The sequence below is a fragment of the Crotalus tigris genome, unplaced genomic scaffold (genome assembly GCF_016545835.1).
Source record: "Crotalus tigris isolate CLP2741 ecotype Arizona unplaced genomic scaffold, ASM1654583v1 scf7180000017997.644853, whole genome shotgun sequence".
In the NCBI taxonomy this organism is placed as follows: domain Eukaryota; kingdom Metazoa; phylum Chordata; class Lepidosauria; order Squamata; family Viperidae; genus Crotalus; species Crotalus tigris.
In genome coordinates this window covers 585863-607279 of record NW_024096763.1, presented here as the reverse complement: position 1 = coordinate 607279, position 21417 = coordinate 585863, and the positions used below count along the sequence as shown (strand labels likewise).

Genomic DNA, 21417 nt, shown 5'->3' with positions numbered 1-21417 from the left:
TCTATTCTATTCTATATTTCCTATTCTATTCTATTCTATTCTATTCTATTCTATTCTATTCTATTCTACTCAGTGGAAGACAGTTATCATGTCACTCCAGGTCCTTCTCTTTTATCCCTCAATCGTTCATTATATGGTTTAGCATCCAGACCCCAAATCCTCTTCATTTATATGAGGACATAGCGCTAGAAATAGCAAGCAAGAAGTCATCTAATAGGTACTTATGGAGAAACTGCCTGTTCAAAAAGTGTGCTTTTGAAATCTGGGTGCTTCTGGCGTTAAATCCGTGTTACTGGACAGCAAGTGACCAGCCTGGTTAGAACCATCGCCTAGATTGTGATATGACCAAACTGGAAAAGCAGAAAAAAGAAGAACAAACATTTCTACCTTGAAATGGTATCATCTGCAGTCCATTAACAGTATTTTTTTTTTCCATGCTTGGAAATAAGTGGAGTCATTAAAACTCCCAAAACTTTCCATTCCAACTAAGCCTAGATTTTATAAGAATAATAAAAAAAAAGATCTCAATTTTTCCACTTCGTCTTTCAACATCAATTCCTCTTCGTTCGGTTTGTCTATTTCAAAGGCAGATTTGAACCTGAACAAAAACAGGAGTTGCTTAGCGTGATAAGGTTTTTTAAAATGGTTATTAGTAGTGTGTGTGTGTGTGTGTGTTTCAAATGGAGATGGAAGAATCTAAATGCAGTTCTTTGGAAAGCACATACCTTTACCAGGAAATTTAACCGTGAAATTAATTAGAAGGAAGGGGAAGGAGAAAAAAAAGAAGGTTTTTGTCTACATGAGAACGGGATGTTACAATCCCTGGAGCTTTTGGGAGCGATGCAAAAAAAAACAACAAGAAAGGATTTCAATAGAGGAACTCGAACTTAAAAAGGCAACACAGGACAATAACACCCCACAGAACAGCCGATGAATGGAGAGACCGTGATGAGACAGACCGGCCTGCTTTCCGGCAATCTGAGCACGCACACAGGGAAGAGAAGGAATGCAGAAGAGAGAAGACGGAGAGAAGCAGAACCAACAAAAACAGAGAGGATTTGCCTCTAGAGCAGTGTTTCTCAACCTTGACCATTTTAAGGCATGTGGACTTCAACTCCCAGAATTCCACAGCCAGCATTGCTGGCTGTGGAATTCTGGGAGTTGAAGTCCACATGCCTTAAAATAGTCAAGGTTGAGAAACACTGCTCTAGAGTCAGCAACCTTTGGGCAAAAACTCCACGGTTGTGCTCAGGAGATGGACAGAATGTTTAAAATTTAAAAAAGAGCTGGAGAAAGCAGGAGTCGTCTTTCCCCAAAAGCCCAGCGTTTGAGCCGGAGTCCGTTTTCGAATCCTTACCACGCAAATGAATTTGGCCTAATCCACGGGGGGAGGAAAAAGCCTCCTGCACATGTTCAAAGCCATCCTTGTGGTCTCGTTAAGATTACGGGCGCAGGACCTGGCCGTCTCTAGGGTTGAGCCCCGGTGGAGGGGAAGCGCCTAGAACAGGGTCCCATCCATTTGAAACACGGTAGAGAGTCTCCCGCTTGAAGTCTCCAGGCAACAAAACCATTTTCATGCCACAGTGAGGGACAAGCACAACTGTGGTATAGCATGCACAGCTTGCCTTGAGGGAAGGGGAGAGAGAGAAAAGGAAAAGATGGGAAAGGAAGGGAAGGGAAAGGAAGAGAGAAGAGAAGGGAAGGGAAGGAAGAGAGAAGGAAAGGAAAAGAGAGGAAGAGAGAAGGAAACGACAGGAAGGGAAGGGAAAGGAAGAGAGAAGGAAATGACAGGAAGGGAAGGGAAGGGAAAGGAAGAGAGAAGAGAAGGGAAGGGAAGGGAAGGAAGAGAGAAGGAAAGGAGAGGAAAGGAAGAGAGAAGGAAACGACAGGAAGGGAAGGGAAGGGAAAGGAAGAGAGAAGAGAAGGGAAGGGAAAGGAAGAGAGAAGGAAATGACAGGAAGGGAAGGGAAGGGAAAGGAAGAGAGAAGGAAACGACAGGAAGGGAAGGGAAGGGAAAGGAAGAGAGAAGAGAAGGGAAGGGAAAGGAAGAGAGAAGGAAATGACAGGAAGGGAAGGGAAGGGAAAGGAAGAGAGAAGGGAAGGGAAGGAAGAGAGAAGGAAAGGAAAGGAGAAGAAAGGAAGAGAGAAGGAAACGACAGGAAGGGAAGGGAAGGAAAGGAAAGGAAGAAAAGAAGAGAGAAGGAAAGGACAGGAAGAGGGAAGGGAAGGGAAGGAGAGGAGAGGAGAGGAAAGGGAAGGAGAGGAAAGGGAAGGGAAGGAAGAGAGAAGGAAAGGACAGGAAGGGAAGGAAGGGGAAAGAAAGTGAAACGGGAAGGAGGGAGAGAGGGAAGGAAGGAAAAGGAGGGAGAGGAGGGAAAGAAGGAAGGAGGGAAGGGAAAAGAGGGAGGGAGCACATGCGCCAAGAATACTGGAAATGCCCCCCCCCCACTCACTTGTGATATCATACACAACAACGGCAACAGTGGAGTCACGAATGTAGCTAGGAATCAAGCTCCTGAACCGCTCTTGGCCTGCCGTGTCCCACAATTGCAACCGTACCTAATGGGAATCAATCAAAACAAGCAAGAAGGGGGAAAAAAAAAACACACGTCAAAAGCCAGAGCTTAAAAAAAAAAATGTACCTACTTGTAATATCGTATACTACTACAGCAGCAGCAGAGTCGCGGATGTAACTGGGAATGAGGCTACGGAAACGTTCCTGGCCCGCAGTGTCCCAGAGCTGCAACCTGATCTGTGGGACGGGAGGAAAATTTACAAAGAAAAAGAAAAAAAGAAAAAAAAAAAAGCCAAACTGCCACTCCAGTGAACAAAATTTTCAACTGCCTTTTTTTTTTTAAATAAAAAAAGCAAAAAGCAAAGCTTTTTAAAATAATAATAATATATATTAAAAAACCCATCGTGCACAGAAGGTGTTAACTTTGAAAGAGCAAGCAGAAGCAGGCCGTGAGAATTACTCGGGGGACCTGGTTGAGTCCAGGAGCCCTTTTTGGGGGGAAAAGCAGGGAAACTCAGCTAACTTTGCAGATCTGGCAGGTGGCCTCAGGCGTCTCTTGGGGCAGCATGCAAACAAAGGAAGATCAGGGAGAAACCCAAGCAGGCAGATGCCACCTTGGCAACGATGACTTGTGGACTTCAACTCCCAGAATTCTCCAGCAGAGTGACAGAAGAACAGAGTTATAATAACAATAAAGTTGGAAGGGACCTTGGAGGTCATCTAGTCCAACCCCCTGCTCAGGCAGGAAACCCTAGACCAGGGATGGCGAACCTTTTAGACACCGAGTGCCCAAAATGCAACCCCCAAACCCACTTATGTATCGTCGGGTGCTGGGTGGGCGTGGCCCGTTGGGTGGGTGTGGCCCATTGGGTGGGCGTGGCTGCAGTGATAATGGCAGACTAGGCGGGACTAAAACATTCAATCAATCAATTCCAACTTTGTGAGATCTTTTTTTTTCCCCGTGAGAAGTTGAAATTGATTGATTGGTTGAACCCCCCCCCTTTTTTTTTTGCACATGGCAGCGGAGGCCTAAAGCAAAAAGGTTTTATAAAACTCAGCTGAGGGCCTGGGACTGAGGTGATGGCATGCGTGCCCACAGAGAGGACTCTGAGTGCCACTTGTTTGCCACCACGGCCCTCTACCATTCCGGACAAATGGCTGTCTCTCTTCTTAAAAACTTCCAGTGTTGGAGCATTCACCGCTTCTGGAGGCAGGTGGTTCCACTGGTTAATTGTTCTAACTGTCAGGAAGTTTCTCCTTAGTTCCAGGTTGCTTCTCTCCTTGATGAGTTCCCATCTGTTGCTTCTTGTCCTGCCTTCTTCAGGCGTTTTGGAGAATAGCTTGACTCCCTCTTCTTTGGAGCAGCTCCTGAGATACTGGAACATGGCTATCCTGTCCCCCCTCGTCCTTCTCTGCCTTAAACTAGACAGACCCAATTCCAGCAACCGTTCTTTGTATGTTGGAATTGGGTGCGTCTAGTTTAATGAGTTGGAAGGCACTGCTCAGGCAGGAGATACGATACGGTGGCGGGGGAATCTGGGAGTTGAAGTCCACAAGTCTTAAAGTCGCCCAGGTGTGTGTACACACCCCTGCGCTTGAGTTAAAAGATTTTGCAAGAAACTTGGGATAACTAAAAAGCAGCTGTTTGGAATCAGCGGGCCTTATGAACAAAGCCAATCGCCAGCCATATGCTGGGTAGCTTGATCCCGCGTTGAATTTTAAAGCAAGGTAAACGAGAAACAAGCACTGATGGTAATAAGAGGGCTGGAAATGTTTCCTAACGGTGTGATTTTAAAAAATTTAACCAATCTGGCAAAGGGTTATCATTTTGAGAGCGTTCTCTTCAAAATGATTTGCTGGATTGGGACGGTAAGAAAAATTTGATAGCTTGATTGACATTCAAACTGGAGATGGTCAGAAGGAACTCAGGGCCCTTGCAGCTAGAGAGGGCCTGAATCTCCACATTGCCTAGGCCAGGGGTAGGCAACCTGGGCCCCTTCATGACTCGTGGACTTCAACTCCCAGAATTCCTGAGCCAGCATGGGGGAACTATGGCCCCTCATGACTCGTGGACTTCAGCTCCCGGAATTCCTCAGCCAGCATGGGGGAACTATGGCCCCTCATGACTTGTGGACTTCAACTCCCAGAATTCCTCAGCCAGCATGGGGGAACTATGGCCCCTTCATGACTTGTGGACTTCAACTCCCAGAATTCCTCAGCCAGCATGGGGGAACTATGGCCCCATATGACTTGTGGACCAAGTCCATGCATCTTGGCAATGTTGAGGCATATGGACTTCAACTCACAGAATTCCCTAGCCAGCCATGCTGGCTGGGGAATTCTGGGAGTTGAAGTCCACGCATCTTACAAACTTCACAAGGTTGGGAAACCCTAATTTAGGCAACGCAATGCACCATCAATGTTAAAACAGGCTAGTTACTGCAAAACTCTTACTCACTGTGCGATCTTCCAGGTACATAGTTTTCGATAAGAAGTCAATGCCGATTGTTGCCTGCAAAAAGCAATTCAACAGTGAGTACATAAATGCACACACACACACACACACACACACACACACACACACTCCTTTTGCTAAAATATGCACAATCCACTCAATGAGCGGTCAAGAATAGTGAAAATCTGAAATATTAGCCATTGTGCTCGATCCATTTAATCAAGGCAATTGGCGTTTTCAAATTGTAGATGAACAGCTGGCAATTAATCTAGAATCTAATCTAAGGCAAAGATCAAACTTTTACATCCATTACAGGTCGTCCTCAACTTAAAAGCTAATACAATCCTGGGTTGTATAAACAGAGGCATAGGAATCAAGATCACGCGGGTATTAGCACCGCTTTATAAAGCCCTACTGAGGCCACACCTGGAATACTGCAGCCAATTTTGGTCACCACATCACAAAAAAGATGTTGAAAGTTTGGAAAAAATTCAGAGAAGAATAACTAAGATGATCCAAGGCCTTGAGGCTAAAACGTACGAAGAACGGCTGTGGGACTTGGCTTTGGCTAGTCTAAAGAAAAGAAGAAACAGGGGAGACATGATAGCAGTATTGCAGTATTTGAGGGGCTGCCGCAAAGAAGAGGGGGACACGTTATTCACCAAAGCACAAGAAGGAAGGATGAGAAACAACAGTTGGAAACTGACCCAAGAGAGAAGCAACCTGGAATTAAGGAGAAACTTCCTAACAGTGAAGACAATTAACCAGTGGAACTGCTGGCCACCAGAAATCGTGGGCGCTCCGTCACTGGAGATTTTAAAGAAGAGACTGGACAGTCATCTGTCTGAGATGGTATAGGTCTTCCTATTTGAGCAGGGGGCTGGACTAGAAGACCTCCAAGGTCCCTTCCAGTTCTATTCCTATTCCTATTCCTATTCCTATTCTATTCTATCCTATCCTATTCTGTAATCCTATTTTATTCTGTAATTCTATTCTATTCTACTCTATTCTATTCTATAATTTATCTATCCTATCCTATCCTATTCTACAATCTAGTCTATTCTATTTTATTCTATTCTTATTTCTATTCCATTCCATTCCATTATTCTATTCTATTATTCTATTCTGTAATTCTATTCTATTCCATTCCATTAAGAGGCCTTTGGAATTGGGGAGAACGTTTCTCTTGATGAAAATTCCCTTTTAAATCTTTCAGACGGCTGTTCTGTCGACAAGGAACTTATGCTGCCAACTGAGGAGGAACAGATTCTGCCCAGTCGGCTCCTAAACGATCTCCCCTTGTTGCTACTCTCCGCCTTCCCTTTGAGCAGCTTCATCCCTTGTGCTTAGTAAGTGAATCCAGAAGCCCGACATTTGGAAGCAGGGAACGTTTCTCCTGTTGTGCAAATTTTATCTGGGCACGCAACTGGACATTCGTCTTGGTGCGGGCAGAGGTGGTCTCCCTCCCTCCCCGTCAGAAAGCTCGTTGTGTGCAAAGCCCCCGAAGCCGTGGGCTGTGCAGGCATGAGAGAATGCTCCGGGGCGAACAGATTGACGGAGGACTTGAAAGAAGCCTTGCACGTCACTATTCAGCCGACCTTTTCTTCTTCCGCACGGCTGCTCTCGGGCTTCCTCGTGCCTCACAGTGCAGGAAGCAGGGTTTCTAGCTTGGAAAAGGCAATGGGGGGGGGGTCTTTCGAACCTTGCCCTCTCCCCCCGCTATCTGTTTCCAACCAGAGGAGGGGCACAGAGACGTAGCTGCACTGGGCTTGCTCAGTCACCGACGGAGAAAGCGAGAGAGGAAGGAGCAGTGTGCTTAGCAGAAGAACGGTATAACAAGAGTTGGAAGGGACCTTGGAGGTCATCTAGCCCAACCCCCTGCTCAGGCAGGAAGCCCTACACCATTTCGGACAAATGGCTGTCCAGTCACTTCTTAAAAACTTCCAGTGTTGGAGCATTCACCGCTTCTGGAGGCAGGTTGGTCCACTTGGTGGGGAAATTATCAAAACAATTAAAAAACGAAAATTAGAATATTTCGGACATGTGATGCGGCACCCAGAAAAATACGGCCTACTCCATTTAATCCTCCAGGGAAAGATGGAAGGCAAACGAGGTCCAGGCAGAAGAAGAACATCATGGCTTCAAAATCTAAGGGACCGGTTCGGACAAAACTCAGCAGCACTTTTTCGTGCAGCTGCTGATAAAAACAGGATCGCCAACGTCCGGTAACGGATATGGCACAAGAAGAAAAAGAAGGTCACTTTAGTACATCAGCTGTGCTGATGCTAAAGCCTCACTGCGGAATAGCATCTTGGAAAGGCCTTTATAGTTCTGCAAAACTCTTCTCCTGAAGAATGCCAAAACTAAAGTTTGAGTATCCTCAAAGAAGAACGCAAAGCACTCGTGCACAGGTTTCAGAGATGAGGTTAATTGATCGTGGCTGGGACTTTTAATTGAAATAAACGAAAAGAATTAGTCACCTAACCCAGTGATGACGAACCTTTTAGAGACCGAGTGCCCAAACTGCAACACAAAACCCACTTATGCATCGTCAGGTGCCAGGTGGGTATGGCCCATTGGCTGGGTGTGGTCAATTGGGTGGGCATGGCTGCGGTGGTAACGGCAGACTGGGTGGGACTAAAAAGTTCAATCAATCAATTCCAACTTTGCAAGATTTTTTTTCCCCCGCAAGAAGTTGAAATTGACTGATTGATTGGATCTTTTTTTTTGCACACGCCAGTGGAGGCGTAAAGCGAAAAGGTTTTATAAAACCCAGCTGAAGGCCTAGGACTGGGGCGACGGCGCGCGTGCCCACAGAGAGGGCTCTGAGTGCCGCCTCTGGCACTCATGCCATAGGTTCGCCACCACTGACCTAACCTATGCCTCTTTTTATGCAATCTTCCTCAACTTTCAGAACGAGGAAAATACAACAAATGCATGAGTATTTTTTTTAAAAAAGGAATTTGCTTGGTCTGATTAGTCTCAGTCAGAATTTGCCTAGTTTGACTTCCAGTCTCTAAGCAGGTGAAATAATGTTTATGTTGCCAATTCCTGGATAACGTGAATTTAACAATTAAATCAAACATTGTTAAGATAATGCATTAATAATATGTTTAACTGAAATACAAAAAAATTGCAGGCACTCAGTGTGGAAGGAGATAATTATAGAGCTTTTACAATCAGCCATTCAGCAGCTAATGAATTAGTTCAAATTAAAAAAAAAACACAAGATAAAATAACAGTGCTGCAGAATGGTAGGATGGTTTTGTTCTTCCCTATAAAGTATTATAAGCCAGAAGAGAGAGTTCAAAATTACAGATAGTTAAGTTACTAAAAGAAAAAATGGCACCTTCTTGGCTTATATTCCAAAATATGGATGGAGGCCAAAATTCAAAACTCAATTCCGTTAAGTTTTGCAGAGAACACGAGACTTAATGGAATACTGAGAAACCAAATTAAAAATATATCTAGTACAAATTTCTGGCTATTCGTATTTACTTCAAATACGAATAGCCAGAAATTTGTGCTAGATATATTTTTAATTTGCTTCTTGGACTTTTCCAGCTGCTTTGAGATTTCAAACCTCACATCGAAGCTTGTCGAGGCCAAGCCCAAAGATGATACAGTGAAATCCAAACAAATTAAATCCTTTATTTACTTATAGTCAACTAATAGCATCTTGGCATATTAAAGCTATAGCCTTCTAACCTACTAGATCAATGGTTCTCAATCTGTGGGTCGGGACCCCATTTGGGGTCGAACGACCATTTCACGGGGGTCCCCAAACAACGCAGTCCGCCATTTTTTCCCCCCTTTTCCTTAGCTGCGCTGCTCCCTTTTCTTCTATTGGCTTTGGAAAGCCAATAGGAATTGTCCAGGCTGTCTCTGCCCTGCTGAGCCTGCCAAAAGTCCCAATCTGCAAACGGTGCTGCACCAGTTGAGTAGTCCTTGACTTACGACCGGTTGGGGGGTCGCGGCATTAAAAAGGTTGAGAACCACTGCACTAGATCTATCCTGAGAGTTTCCAGGGTGTGGCTGCCGTGAACATCTTCCCTCCTGCCCCATCCATCTCGGGTTTCTGCAGCCTCTTAATCTGGGCTTCTCTCTGGGAAAGCTATAATAATAATAAAGTTGGAAGGGACCTTGGAGGTCATCTAGTCCAACCCCCTGCTCAGGCAGGAAACCCTATACCATTTCGGACAAATGGCTGTCCAGTCTCTTCTTAAAAACTTCCAGTATCGGAGTATTCACTGCTTCTGGAGGCAGGTGGTTCCACTGGTTAATTGTTCTAACGGTCAGGAAGTTTCTCCTTAGTTCCAGGTTGCTTCTCTCCTTGATCCGTTTCCAACCGTTGCTTCTCGTTCTGTCTTCAGGCGCTTTGGAGAATAGCTTGACTCCCTCTTCTTTGGGGCAGCCCCTGAGATATTGGAAGGCTACTATCATGCCCCGCCTTCTCTTGGTTAAACTAGACATACCCAATTCCAGCCACTGTTCCTTCTATGTTTTAGCCTCCAGTCCCCTGATCATCTTTGTTGCTCTTCTCTGCACTCTCTCTAGAGTCTCAACACCTTTTTTTACATCGTGGTGACTAAAACTGGATGCCGTATTCCAAGTCCAAGCTGTGCGTTCTCAAAATTGGCCTCCACTTAAGTCTCCAGGTCCACATTCCATCACAAAGGTATTGGGAATGGTGGATGATCCATTTTCTATCCAACCTCTGGCCACAGCCTTCTACCCTTTCTTTTCAAAAGACTTCATGTTTTCCACATTGGCCAAAGTTGAGAAGGAGAAGAAGCAACAGATGGAAACTAGTCAAGGAGAGATCTAGGAGAGCTAGAACTAAGGAGAAATTTCCTGATTAATCAGTGGAGCAGAAGTTGCCTTCAGAGGTTGTGGGTGTTCCATCACAGGAGGCCTTTAAGAAAAGACTGGACAGCCACCTGTCTGAAATGGTGTAGGTTCTTCCGCTTGAGCAGGGGGGGGGCTGGACTAGAAGACCTCCAAGGTCCCTCCTAGCCCATTTATTCTATGTTCTATCTCAGAATGTACGTGCCAGAGCACCCTCCTGTAATTCAGGCTGAATGTTTTGAGTGTGGGACTGCCATCTGACAAGTGGGTTACGTTCACTACATATACAAAAAGATCTGTACCTTTTAGTTTGCATAAACCTTTTTCCTTACTTATTAAAGTATCTGGTTACTTCTGCAGAACCAATATTAGCCAGAAATACAGAAACACATAAGGGATAGTTGTGAAACACGAAAAGAGAAAACAGTTTCCAGTATTTTTTACAGGGTGCATAACTAGTACAGTCTTTCCTTGAAAGCAGACATATTGACAATAAAGCCAGAAGCATTTCTGATTCCTATGTGTTAGTAACAGAGGCCTGACCTTCTACTATTTCTATTCTATTATTGAACAATCTCGAGAAACATCTTTATCACTTTCCTGCTGCATGACTTTAAAAAAGAGACAGAAATCTCTATTAACCTGAAACATTTCAGAAAGGCTCTGAAACAAGTTTGGAAGTATTTAATATTTATTTGCTACGAATATGTAGGGATGTGGGTCTACACATATGTTGTTCATAGTATGTTTAGGTGTGCGTCATGTATGCGTTTCACTTTGAGAGCGGGCAACTCAATTTCATTTTTTGATGTGTGCCGTTGTGCCCACAGTAAAAAAAAAATGACAATAAAAGTTATCTTATATCTTAAGTCAGAAAACCAAAACGTTCTTACCTGGTAGGTATTGTCAAAGCTGTCATACATGAATCTGGTGATCAAGGAAGTCTTCCCAACTGGAAAAACAAACAAACACATTGGTAACATCCAACTAAATTCTAAGCATCAATCTAGAGCAGTGAAGGAAAAGGCAATCTGACATCAATCACATTTTGACAAGGATTGTAATTTAGTGACAACAATGAAATGAGCCACATGGCCCCAAACTGTTCACTTTGAAAGATTTTTAGCTAACAGCATGTGAGCGAACATTTATTGTTAACAACTGTCTCCATTACAGTAAGATTCAGTTGTCAAAAAGCTTTCACACTTTTGCAACTGTGGCTCTGTGTTGTCCAGTTGAACTTTGGGAAAAAGAGCCTACTAATCCAGGATTGGCCAAACACAATGATCAAGGACAGAGCCTCCAAACTTGACAACTTTAGGATTTGTGAACCAACTCCCAGAATTCCCCAGCCAACCAGAACTGAAGCGGCTTCTTGGATGAGAAGCAAAACATTTTTAAGGAAAACAAAACAAAACGAGAAAATCCAGTTGCCTTTAGGAAAAGCAGCTTTTGGGCTCCATCTCCCCTCCTGATGTTCCAGGAATCCTTAGCTATGTCACCAGCCCCAGGGAAAACTGGAAATATGTATAGATATCCAGTACAGAGGTGAACGTACTTATTCTCTCTCTGCCTAGGGTTTGTATAATTTATATTTAGCAGTATTTAATTTTTAATACTGATTTTACATTTTATCATGATAGTTTATATTTGCATTGTGCTTTACCGGCAGCCCAGTCATTTTTCTTGTGATGGCAGCCATGATAGATAAGATAGAGAAGATAGATAAATAGATTAGATATAAAGATAGACACATAAATACATGAATAGAGATAAAGATAGATGTAGATTAGATATAAAGATATAGATTAGAGAGATAGATAGATAGATAGATAGATAGATAGATAGATAGATAGATAGATAGATAGATAGGAGAGTGAGTGTGAGTGAGTGAATCACAAGGAAAAAGTAATTCAATTCAAATGGAAAATTATGAACAACAAAATTTCATTGGGTTGTCAACCATAAGTCACCTGTTGCAAAGAACGAATAAGGAAGCTACTGCCAGTAACTCTTATGAAAACTTGAAATCATCCCCCCCACCTCACCTTGAACTCAATAATTAGAACAGGAGAATGGAAACCTCACCAAAGAACCAACTGTTGTGTGTTACAAAAAAAAAAAAGGCACTTAGATTCCTTTAATTCCTTAAGTAGGTTTAGTACTAAAAATTGCAGCTCAGTTGGCAGGGAATATATGAATATTCTAAAATTCGTGCAAAGAAAGGAGGCAATATGCAGGATTACAGCTCTCATCCTCTGCAGCCGATACCCCAATGTGGCAGAATTAATGGGAATTACAATCAACACAAGGCTTTTGTAGAGAAGGGGCGTTGTCTTACCTGAACGCTTTTTTCCTCAGCATGACGATGGAGAATCCACGCATGGGGTTGATTTAGCCTTTCTGCCCTACAGACTAAGTCAATCAATTTTGGCCACGCTTCTCTTCTTCCAGCTAGGAATCCCCAGTCACGACGAAGGCACAGCGGTGGATGATTTTACGAAGTGGTGTTGGCTCAAAAAAAAAAAAAACAACCCTGACACAGGACTGGATGGATCCAAGGGGGGTGGAGTGGATTCTCCATTGTCATGCTGAGAAAAGGCGTCCATGTTAAGACCTCTTCTCCAGCATGACGAGGGGAGAATCCACGCATGGGACATACCAAAGCTTCCACTGTGGAGTGCCCTCAGGAGTGTCAGCGGAGGCAAACTCATCTAATTTATAGCACCTAACAAATGGGGAAGGAGATGACCAAGTCTCTGCCTTGCATTATCTCTTCGATGGATACCTGCGTCGCTGCAGAAGTAGCCACAACTGCGAGTGGGGTGTGCGGTGATTCAGCTGGGAACTGGCAAGGAGTGTGTTTGGTACGCTCCTGCTATGCAAGCCTTAGTCCATCCGCCAACAGTCGAGGCAGTCACCTTCTGACCCAGTGAAGAGGGGTGGAATGAGGCGAAGAGGGCTTCAGATTTGCAAAAGAAGGCAGTTCGCTTAATATAGCAAGGCTCTACAAACGTCCAAGGGGTGCCGTTTACGTTCCGGGTCGTGGGACGGCTTCGGGCAAAAATTTGGCAGCACAAGCTCCTGTGTCCTGTGAAACAATGAGTTGATTTTGGGGACGGAGGGGTTTAAGCGTAGGACCACCCTGTCACTATGGAAAATGCGTACATCATTTCTAACCGAGAGAGTAGCCAATTCCGAAATGCACCTAGCCCAGGGGTAGGCAACCTTGGCTCTTTTATGACTTGTGGACTTCAACTCCCAGAATTCCTGAGCCAGCATGGCTCAGCTTGGAAACCTCTCCCTTTCCCCTCAGCATGGCTGGCTCAGGAATTCTGGGAGTTGAAGTCCATGAGTCATCAAAGAGCTAAGGTTGCCTACCCCTGACCTAGCCGATGTGATGGCTATTAAAGAAGGCAACCTTGAGTGTCAAGAACCATAGAGTGGAGGTTCTGACGGGCTCAACTGGAGGTGAAGTGAGAAACTGCAAGACCTTGGACAGGTCCCCAAGCGGGATATCTGTGAACCACGGGCAGTTTGCTGTTGATTGCCTCCCTGACAAAGGAATGTACCATGGGGTGTTGAGCCAAGGGCTCAGAGTTGTCATATCTGAGCACCGTGGATAGAGCAGCTACCTGCCTGCGGATTGTGTTGGGTGCTAAGCCCTTCTTAAGTCCCTCCCATAAATAATTCTTGGAATAGTAATTGTAGCTGGGTCTAACTGTTGCCTTCCACACCAGTTGCAGAAATTCTTCCAAGTGGACTCATAAATTCAATTTGTTGCCGGATTCCTTGAAACCTGAATTATGGTAATCACAGCTGGTGAGTAGAATTCCTTCATTAAGAGTCTCCTTTCAAATGCCAGGCGGTTAACTGGAACCACTGGGGCTCTGGGTGTTGTAGAGTCCCCTGGCTGAGGGAGATTCAATACTGAGTAGCCTCCATGGAGGAGAGATCAATAGACGTACGAGGTTGGCAAACCACGTCCGTCTTGGCCAGCAGGAAGCAACGAGTATCACCTCTGCCCTTTCCGGCAGCACCTTCCGGATGACTGCTTGCATCAGAGGCAGAGGAGGGAACGCATACAGGAGTTCTCTGGGCCACGGGCTGCGTAGGGCATCTACCCTTTCCGCCCCTGGAGATGGGAACCGGGAGAATCTCAGGAGCCGGGAATTCGCCGGGGTAGCGAACAAGCCCAGTGCTGGATGACCGAACCTCTCCGATATCTCCTTGGATGCAGGCGCCGCTCGGAGTGGTCCACTGTTGTCCTCAAGAAGTCCGCTTGCCGGTTCGTCTCTGAGAGGTTGGTCTCTGCCCAGGTTCCCAATAACTGAGCCTCGGCCATGAGAGATCTCGAGTCGGTACCCCCTTGCCTGTTGACATGGGCTTTTGTCGCCCCATTGTCCGTTGAGGACTAGAACGTCTTGCCTTGCCACTGTGTTGCAAAAGTGGCGTAGAGCCAGATGGATAGCCCTGAGCTCCAACCAGTTTCTGTTGTGCTTGAGCTCTGATCGGGACCACCGGCCCTGGGCCAACTGGGATTGTAGGTGCGCTCCCCCAGCCGAACAAGCTGGCATCCGATGTGAGGATGAGTTGGTTGGGCTCCTTGAATATAAGGTCCCCTTGGCCATGGCTGGTGAGACCCACCACTGGAGGGATTTCAGGGTCTGTGACGGGACCTGTACCCTGCAACTGTGGTGCCTAGTCTCTGGAACGGTAGTTAAGAACCATTGTAGGGTTCTGGAGTGGAGTCAGGCCCAAGGAACTACCGCTATGCAAGACACCATCTTTCCTAGCACTTGAGAAAGAACTTCTAAGGTGACTAGAGATCGGATGCTGTTCCGACGTTCCTGAGACAGGTAAACCTCACACTTCCTTGTATTTATCACCATGCCCAGGTAAAGGATGTGGGTACAGGGAATTATCTGGCTTTTTTGAACATTTACTGAACACCCATGATCCTGGAGGGTCTTGATGGACAATGCCAGGTCTGACTGAGCCAACTGGACCGATGAAGACTGAAGGAGGATGTCCTCCAGATAACATTGGACATGCACCGGAATGGTGCTTAGATGCGCTGCCTCCACCGCCTTTGTGAATGCTCTGGGAGCCGATGACAGGCCGAATGGTGGAGCCCTGTATTGAAAATGGTGGTCTGCGTAGCAGAACCTGAGGAATTTCTGGTGTCCTGGAAGGATGGGAATGTGAAGGTAGGCCTCTGTCACATCAATGGGCATCAGGAAGTCCCCCTTTCTGACGCTTGCCAATATGGATTGGAGCATTTGCATCTTGAACTTTTTATATGTCAAACGTGTATTTGATTTTTTTAAATCTAGGATTGCTCTTCACCCTCCCGAGGCCTTTGGAACGATGAACAGGATGGGATAAAACCCCCGCCCCTTATGCTCTTCTGGTACTGGTTCTATGGGCTGGATCTCCAGATGTCGAATGGCTTCTTTCATGAGGCCTTTTTTGACCGGATTTTTGGATAATGGGCAAGGGACGAAATGTCTCGGGGTGGGGTGGGGGGTGGAGTGGAACTCTAGAGCCAGTCTGAATCCGATGGGGTTGAGAACCCAAAAAGCTGTAGTGGTGGCCTCCCATTTGTGTACAAAGAGAGCCAACCTGCTCCCTATGGGAGGGACACCTGTGCAGTCACTTGGATCGTCTAAAAGGACGGTGTCCCGCGCCTCGAAAGGGCCGCTTGGCCTGAGATTGCTGTCTGGACCTGTCCCTATTATCCGGTCTGTTGAATTGAGATTCTGGTCCGGGAGAATAAGGACTGGAGTAATGGGTGAATTCCGACCCTGTGTCGGTTGAGTGAAAGGACCGCTTGCGGGGGTAAGGGGTAGCTCTCCTGTCTGCTCTCCTAACAAGATGGGATATGACCTTACGCTTATCCTTGTTCTCAATCAGATAAGAGTTTAGCGCCTCTCCAAATAACTGGCCTCCCCTGTAAGGGGCTGTTGCCAACTGCCATTTGGACTTAGCATTTGTTTGCCACTGTCTGAGCCACAAAAGTCTCCGAGACAAAACATTAGACGCCAATGCCTGAGAGGAAAATCTGGCTGCGTCCAAGGACGAGTCCGCCATGTATTCTGATGCAGCCACTAATTTATTTAAGTCTTGATGCATCCGTAGGTCTTCTGGCCGGACCCTAGCTTTTAATTGGCGGAGCCAGAAAACTGAAGCTCTGGCGAAAAAGGAAGTAGACAGAGCTGCCTTTATCGCCCATGCTATGGCTCGATGAGTCCTGCGGAAAGTAAGCTCTGCCTTCTTATCCTCGGCTTTCAAAACCTCTGCTAAATCTCTGGGAACGGGCGAGGAAGAAACCAAAGTTGCTAACGGCTCGTCCACCTCGGGGACTGCTAGCAACTCGGACAGCGCTGGTGCCACATTAAACAACTTTTGAACGGTCTCCTCTGGGGATGGAAAAGTACCAGGCGTCTCCCATTGTCCTCGGACCACGTTGAGAAAAAGCGGAGGGCAGGGAATGTACTGCTCAGTGAAAGTCGGCTGTGAAAAAACCCCACTGTTGGGTTCCTGGCTGGGGGAAGGCTCAGCCTGAGGAATTCCGTCAGACTCAATCGGAGCAGCGTTCCTGGCCTTGTGGAGCAAGGACCTAAAGAGGGCCGGATTAAACAGGCCCACGGATGGAGGAGGATCCTGGGCTAAGTCCTCACAGTCTGACATCGCCTCGTCCTGCCTGTCTTGTTCCTCGTCCCTGGGGTGGTCAGACCGATTGCAACGGCGGGGAGGCTATCGAATCGCCTGAGGGCAAAAAAGCCTTGGGATGAAAGAGCCGGCGGACTTCTCTGCAGCAAGCTGCCGAATTTAGGCAGGCAGCCTTCCGTGAAAAGCCTCGGTTTGAACTTGGGGGGGGGGGGAATCCTTCTTGGGAAAAGGCGGTCGCCAGAAACGGGTCTCCTGTGGTTTGAATTTTAACCGGAGCTTCCAGGTCGGTTAGCAAAAGTCGCCGGCTGGATTCCTTTCGAAATGACCGTTATTTAAATGCAAATAGGCGAGCTGGAAGGGAGAGATCTCTTCCCCCCCCCCCGCTCCGGCCTAGGAAGCGACACGTGCGGCGCTCAAAATGGCGATCGCGATCGATCCGGCCTGCCTGAAATCACAAAGACTTGGAAAGCGGGAGGCTTCGGCCGAAGGCTGCAAAAAAAAAAAAAAAAAGCAGCAGCCGTTCTGAATAACAAGAGCGGTTTAAACCCAGCGCTGCTCTCCCCGCTGGGAAAGGAAGGGAAGGGAAAGGTACGACCTGGTTGTTTAGCCTTTCTGCTAAAGATGAAGAGCCAACCTTCCCCGCGTCTCTCTCGGGCTAAGACTGACTCAGAACTGGAGCTTCCCAGCCGGAAGAAGAGAGGCGTGGCCAAGGTTGATTGACTTCGTCGCTAGGGCTGGAAAGCTAAATCAACCCCATGCGTGCATTCGGCATGCTGGAGCAAACCGGAAATACGTGTAGATATCCAGTACAGAGGTGGATGCGCTTATTCCCTCTCTGCCTAGGGTTTGCGTAATTTATGTTTACCAGTATTTAATTTTTTAATACCGATTTTACATTTGAGCATGAAAAGTTTTATAATTGCATTGTGCTTTACCGGCAGCTCAGAGTCATTTTTCTTGTAATGGCAGCCATGATAGAGAGAGAGGGAGAGGGGTAGGTAGGTAGGTAGAAGATGGATGGACAGGTGGATAGAGAGAGAGAGAGGGAGGAGAGGTAGGTAGGTAGAAGATGGATGGACAGGTGGATGGATAGATAGATAGATAGGGGTGGAAGGATGGATGGTTGGATGGAACTAGAAAGGAGGATGGATGGGTAGGTAGGTAAGTAGATAGATAGTAGGTTGGTAGGTAGAAGATGGATGGACAGGTGGATAGGTGGATAGATAGAGGGGAGGGAGAGGTAGGATGGATAGGTGGATAGATAGAGAGAGAGAGAGAGATTGGTGGAAGGATGGGTGGTTGGATGGAACTAGAAAAGGGGATGGATGGATGGATAGATAGATAGATAGATGATAGATAGATAGATAGTAGGTTGGTAGGTAGAAGATGGATGGACAGATGGATAGGTGGATAGATAGAGAGGGGGAGGGAGAGGTAGGTACAGAGGTAGGTAGAAGATGGATGGATAAGTGGATAGGTAGAGGATAGAAAGATGGTGGAAGGATGGATGGTTGGATGGAACTAGAAAGGGGGATGGATGGGTAGATGATAGATAGATAGATAAATGGTAGGTAGATAGAAGATGGATGGACAGATGATAGGTGGATAGATAGAGGGGGGAGGGAGAGGTAGGTAGGTAGATGGATGGATAGGTGGACAGAGAGAGAGAGATTGGTGGAAGGATGGATGGTTGGATGGAACTAGAAAGGGGGATGGATGGATGGGTGATAGATGGATGGATGGATGGTTGGAGCAAGAGGGGATGGATGGATAGATATGGGTGGATGGAAGTACAAAAGGGGATAGATAGATAGGTAGGTAGGTAGGTAGATAGAAGATGGATAGATAGATATGGGTGGAAAGATGGATGGATGGTTGGATGGAACTAGAAAGGAGGATAGATAGATGATGGATGGATGGATAGATGGAGCAAGAGGGGATGGATGGATAGATATGGATGAATGGAGGAAGAAAGGGGGATAGATAGAGTGAGTGAGTGAATCACAAGGAGAAAAAGTAATTCAATTCAAATGGAAAATTACGAACAACAAAATTTCATTGGGTTGTTAATCATAAGTCACCTGTTGCAAAGAACGAATAAGGAAGCTACTGCCAGTAACTCTTATGAAAACTTGAAATCATCCCCCCCACCTCACCTTGAACTCAATAATTAGAACAGGAAAGTGGTAACCTCATCAAAGAACCAACTGTTGTGTGTTGAATAGGCAGATTCCTTTAATTCCTTGAGTAAGTTTAGTAGTAGAAATTGCAGCTCACTCCCAATTGGTAGAGAGTATATGAATATTCTAAAATTCATGCAAAGAAAGGAGGCAATATGCAGGATTACAGCTCTCATCCTCTGCAGCTGATACTGCACCTTAGCAGAATTAATGGGAATTACAATCAACACAAGGTTTTTGTAGAGAAAATACCAGGGGATTCCTGTATAGTATATATAATATTAAACTCACAGGGTGGCTTAATATTAAAGAAGGCTGAGGCAAGAATTTGCATCCCAGCTATACTTAAAGTTGGCTGGCTTAACCAGCCTTCCCTTTCCTATTTGATAACAAAACAAAATGCAAAACTAACACAAAGAAATTTACAGCCGTGATCTGGACCCTAACCCAGGGTCTTCCAAGCAAAAATCAAAGAGAAGATAGCTTTGCACGCTGTGTAAAACTCAGATGCAATTGCCATCACTCTGAGGAAGCAGCCTTTTGTGTCGTTGCTGCTTCAAGCGAGGCTGTATTTCAGCCAAAATGTATTTACTGAGAAAACAAGAGGTTTATATAGTCCGTTAATAGGTGGCAAGTATTTTATATGTCACCCTTCAAACGAATAAGCGTGGTACGTATGATTTAACTCTGAAAATCTGAGGTTCCTGGCTAAATCACTAAATTTAGTTGTGCATTTATGAAAGCAAGTGCAGGAAGCTAGAAAAGCTATTTCCGGTACACCAGGCTCTGCCCACGTAGATTTCAGCAGCCAGGAACATCATGTACTGCTAGCAAAGCAAGAGGACCCTGCTCAATAGCACGATCTTTTTTCACAGATGTGCTGTTGGAAAATTTCTCACACAGTCTGAGTGAGGATGTAAATTGACAAAGCCCAGGCCCCCACGGGCACCCTTGACGCGAACGATGTAGAGCAGCAGTTCTCAACCTGTGGGTCGGGACCCCATTTGGGGTCGAACGACCCTTTCACGGGGATCGCCAAACAACGCAGTCCGCCATTTTTCTCCCCTTTTCCTTAGCTGTGCTACTCCCTTTTCTTCTATTGGCTTTTGAAAGCCAATAGAATAGACTCTCTTGAATAGACTCTAATTCTATTGGCTTTCCAAAGCGAATAGGAATTGTCCAGGCTGTCTCTGCCCTGCTAAGCCCGCCAAAAGTCCCAGTCTGCAAATGGTGTTGGACCGGTTGAGTAGTCCTCGACTTACGACCGGTTTGGGGGGGGGGTCGCGGCATTAAAAAGGTTGAGAACCACTGATGTAGAGCTAGCCACACCCACCCAGTAGGCCACACCCACCCGACCCCCTGAGGGCAACTGCAATGCTGATGTGGCCCTCAATGAAATTGAGTTTGACACCCCTGCCCTATGAACCTTTGTATACCTTAGTCCTGCCTCTTTTCTGCAGTCAGGACTTGGTACTTTCAAGGGGTGTGCTATCTTCTCTCCTGATCCCAACCTATGAGATAGGGTTCTCGCTCCCTGCTCTGACAAAGTTCAGATGGTCCTCAACTTACGACCACAATTATAATAGTAATAATAATAAAGTTGGAAGGGACCTTGGAGGTCCTCTAGTCCAACCCTCTACTCAGGCAGGAAACCCTATACCATTTCGGACAAATGGCTGTCCAGTCTCTTCTTAAAAGCTTCCAGGGTTGGAGCATTCACCGCTTCTGGAGGCAGGTGGTTCCACTGGTTAATTGTTCTCACTGTCAGGAAGTTTCTCCTTAGTTCCAGGTTGCTTCTCTCCTTGATGAGTTTCCATCTGTTGCTTCTTGTCCTGCCTTCAGGTGCTTTGGAGAATAGCTTGACTCCCTCTTCTTTGGGGCAGCTCCTGAGATACTGGAAGACTGCTATCCTGTCCCCCCTCGTCCTTCTCTTCATTAGACTAGACCAGTGGTTCTCAACCTTTTTAATGCCGCGACCCCCAACCGGTTGTAAGTCGAGGACTACTCAACTGGTCGTAAGTCGAGGACTACTCAACTGGTGCAGCACCTTTTGCAGAATGGGACTTTTGGCGGGCTCAGCAGGGCAGAGACAGCCTGGACAATTCCTATTGGCTTTTAAAAGCCAATAGAATTAGACTCTATTCAAGAGAGTCTATTCTATTGGCTTTCAAAAGCCAATAGAATAAAAGGGAGTAGCACAGCTAAGGAAAAGGGGAAAAAAATGGCAGACTGCGTTGTTTGGCGACCCCCGTGAAATGGTCATTCGACCCCAAATGGGGTCCTGACCCACAGGTTGAGAACCACTGGACTAGACACACCCAATTCCAGCAACCGTTCCTTATATGCTTTAGCCTCCAGTCCCGTAATCATCTTTCTTGCTCTTCTCTGCACTCTTTCCAGAGTCTCAACATCTTTTTTCCTTCGTGGGGACCAAAACTGGATGCAGCATTCCAAGTTACCAAGGCCTCGTAAAGTAGTATTAACATTTCATGTGATCTTGATTCTATCAATTGAGTCCAAACTTTCTGTTGCTAAGTAAGACTGTTAAGTGAGTTTTGCTCTGTTTCTCGCCACGGTTGTTAAAGCAAATCACTTTAATTGTTCATTTACCAACACGGTTGTTAAGTGAATCTGGCTTCCCCCACGGACTTCGCTTGTCAGACAGTCGCAAAAAGGGATCACAACACACACACACACACACACACAAACAGCCGGGCTGCTGCAACCATCATAAATACATGCTG

At 46.0% G+C, this 21417-nt stretch overlaps 1 protein-coding gene across 4 annotated transcripts in view; it reads right to left on the bottom strand.

The window, feature by feature from the left end:
• The window catches only part of RAB6A (RAB6A, member RAS oncogene family), a 63686-nt gene that overhangs the window by 5400 nt on the left and 36869 nt on the right, over positions 1–21417 (bottom strand). The window contains exons 1-4 of one of the 4 annotated variants that reach the window (XM_039346471.1): positions 12160–13087; positions 10712–10770; positions 4974–5027; positions 2647–2752 (exon numbers count right to left, since the gene is read on the bottom strand). In XM_039346471.1, the coding sequence (XP_039202405.1) occupies positions 2647–2752; positions 4974–5027; positions 10712–10741 (190 nt within the window). In that variant the 5' untranslated portion in view covers positions 10742–10770; positions 12160–13087. Of the gene's footprint in view, positions 1–2453; positions 2560–2646; positions 2753–4973; positions 5028–10711; positions 10771–12159; positions 13088–21417 lie in introns of those variants that run through there. The other 3 variants (XM_039346470.1, XM_039346469.1, XM_039346468.1) reach the window with 3 other exon arrangements.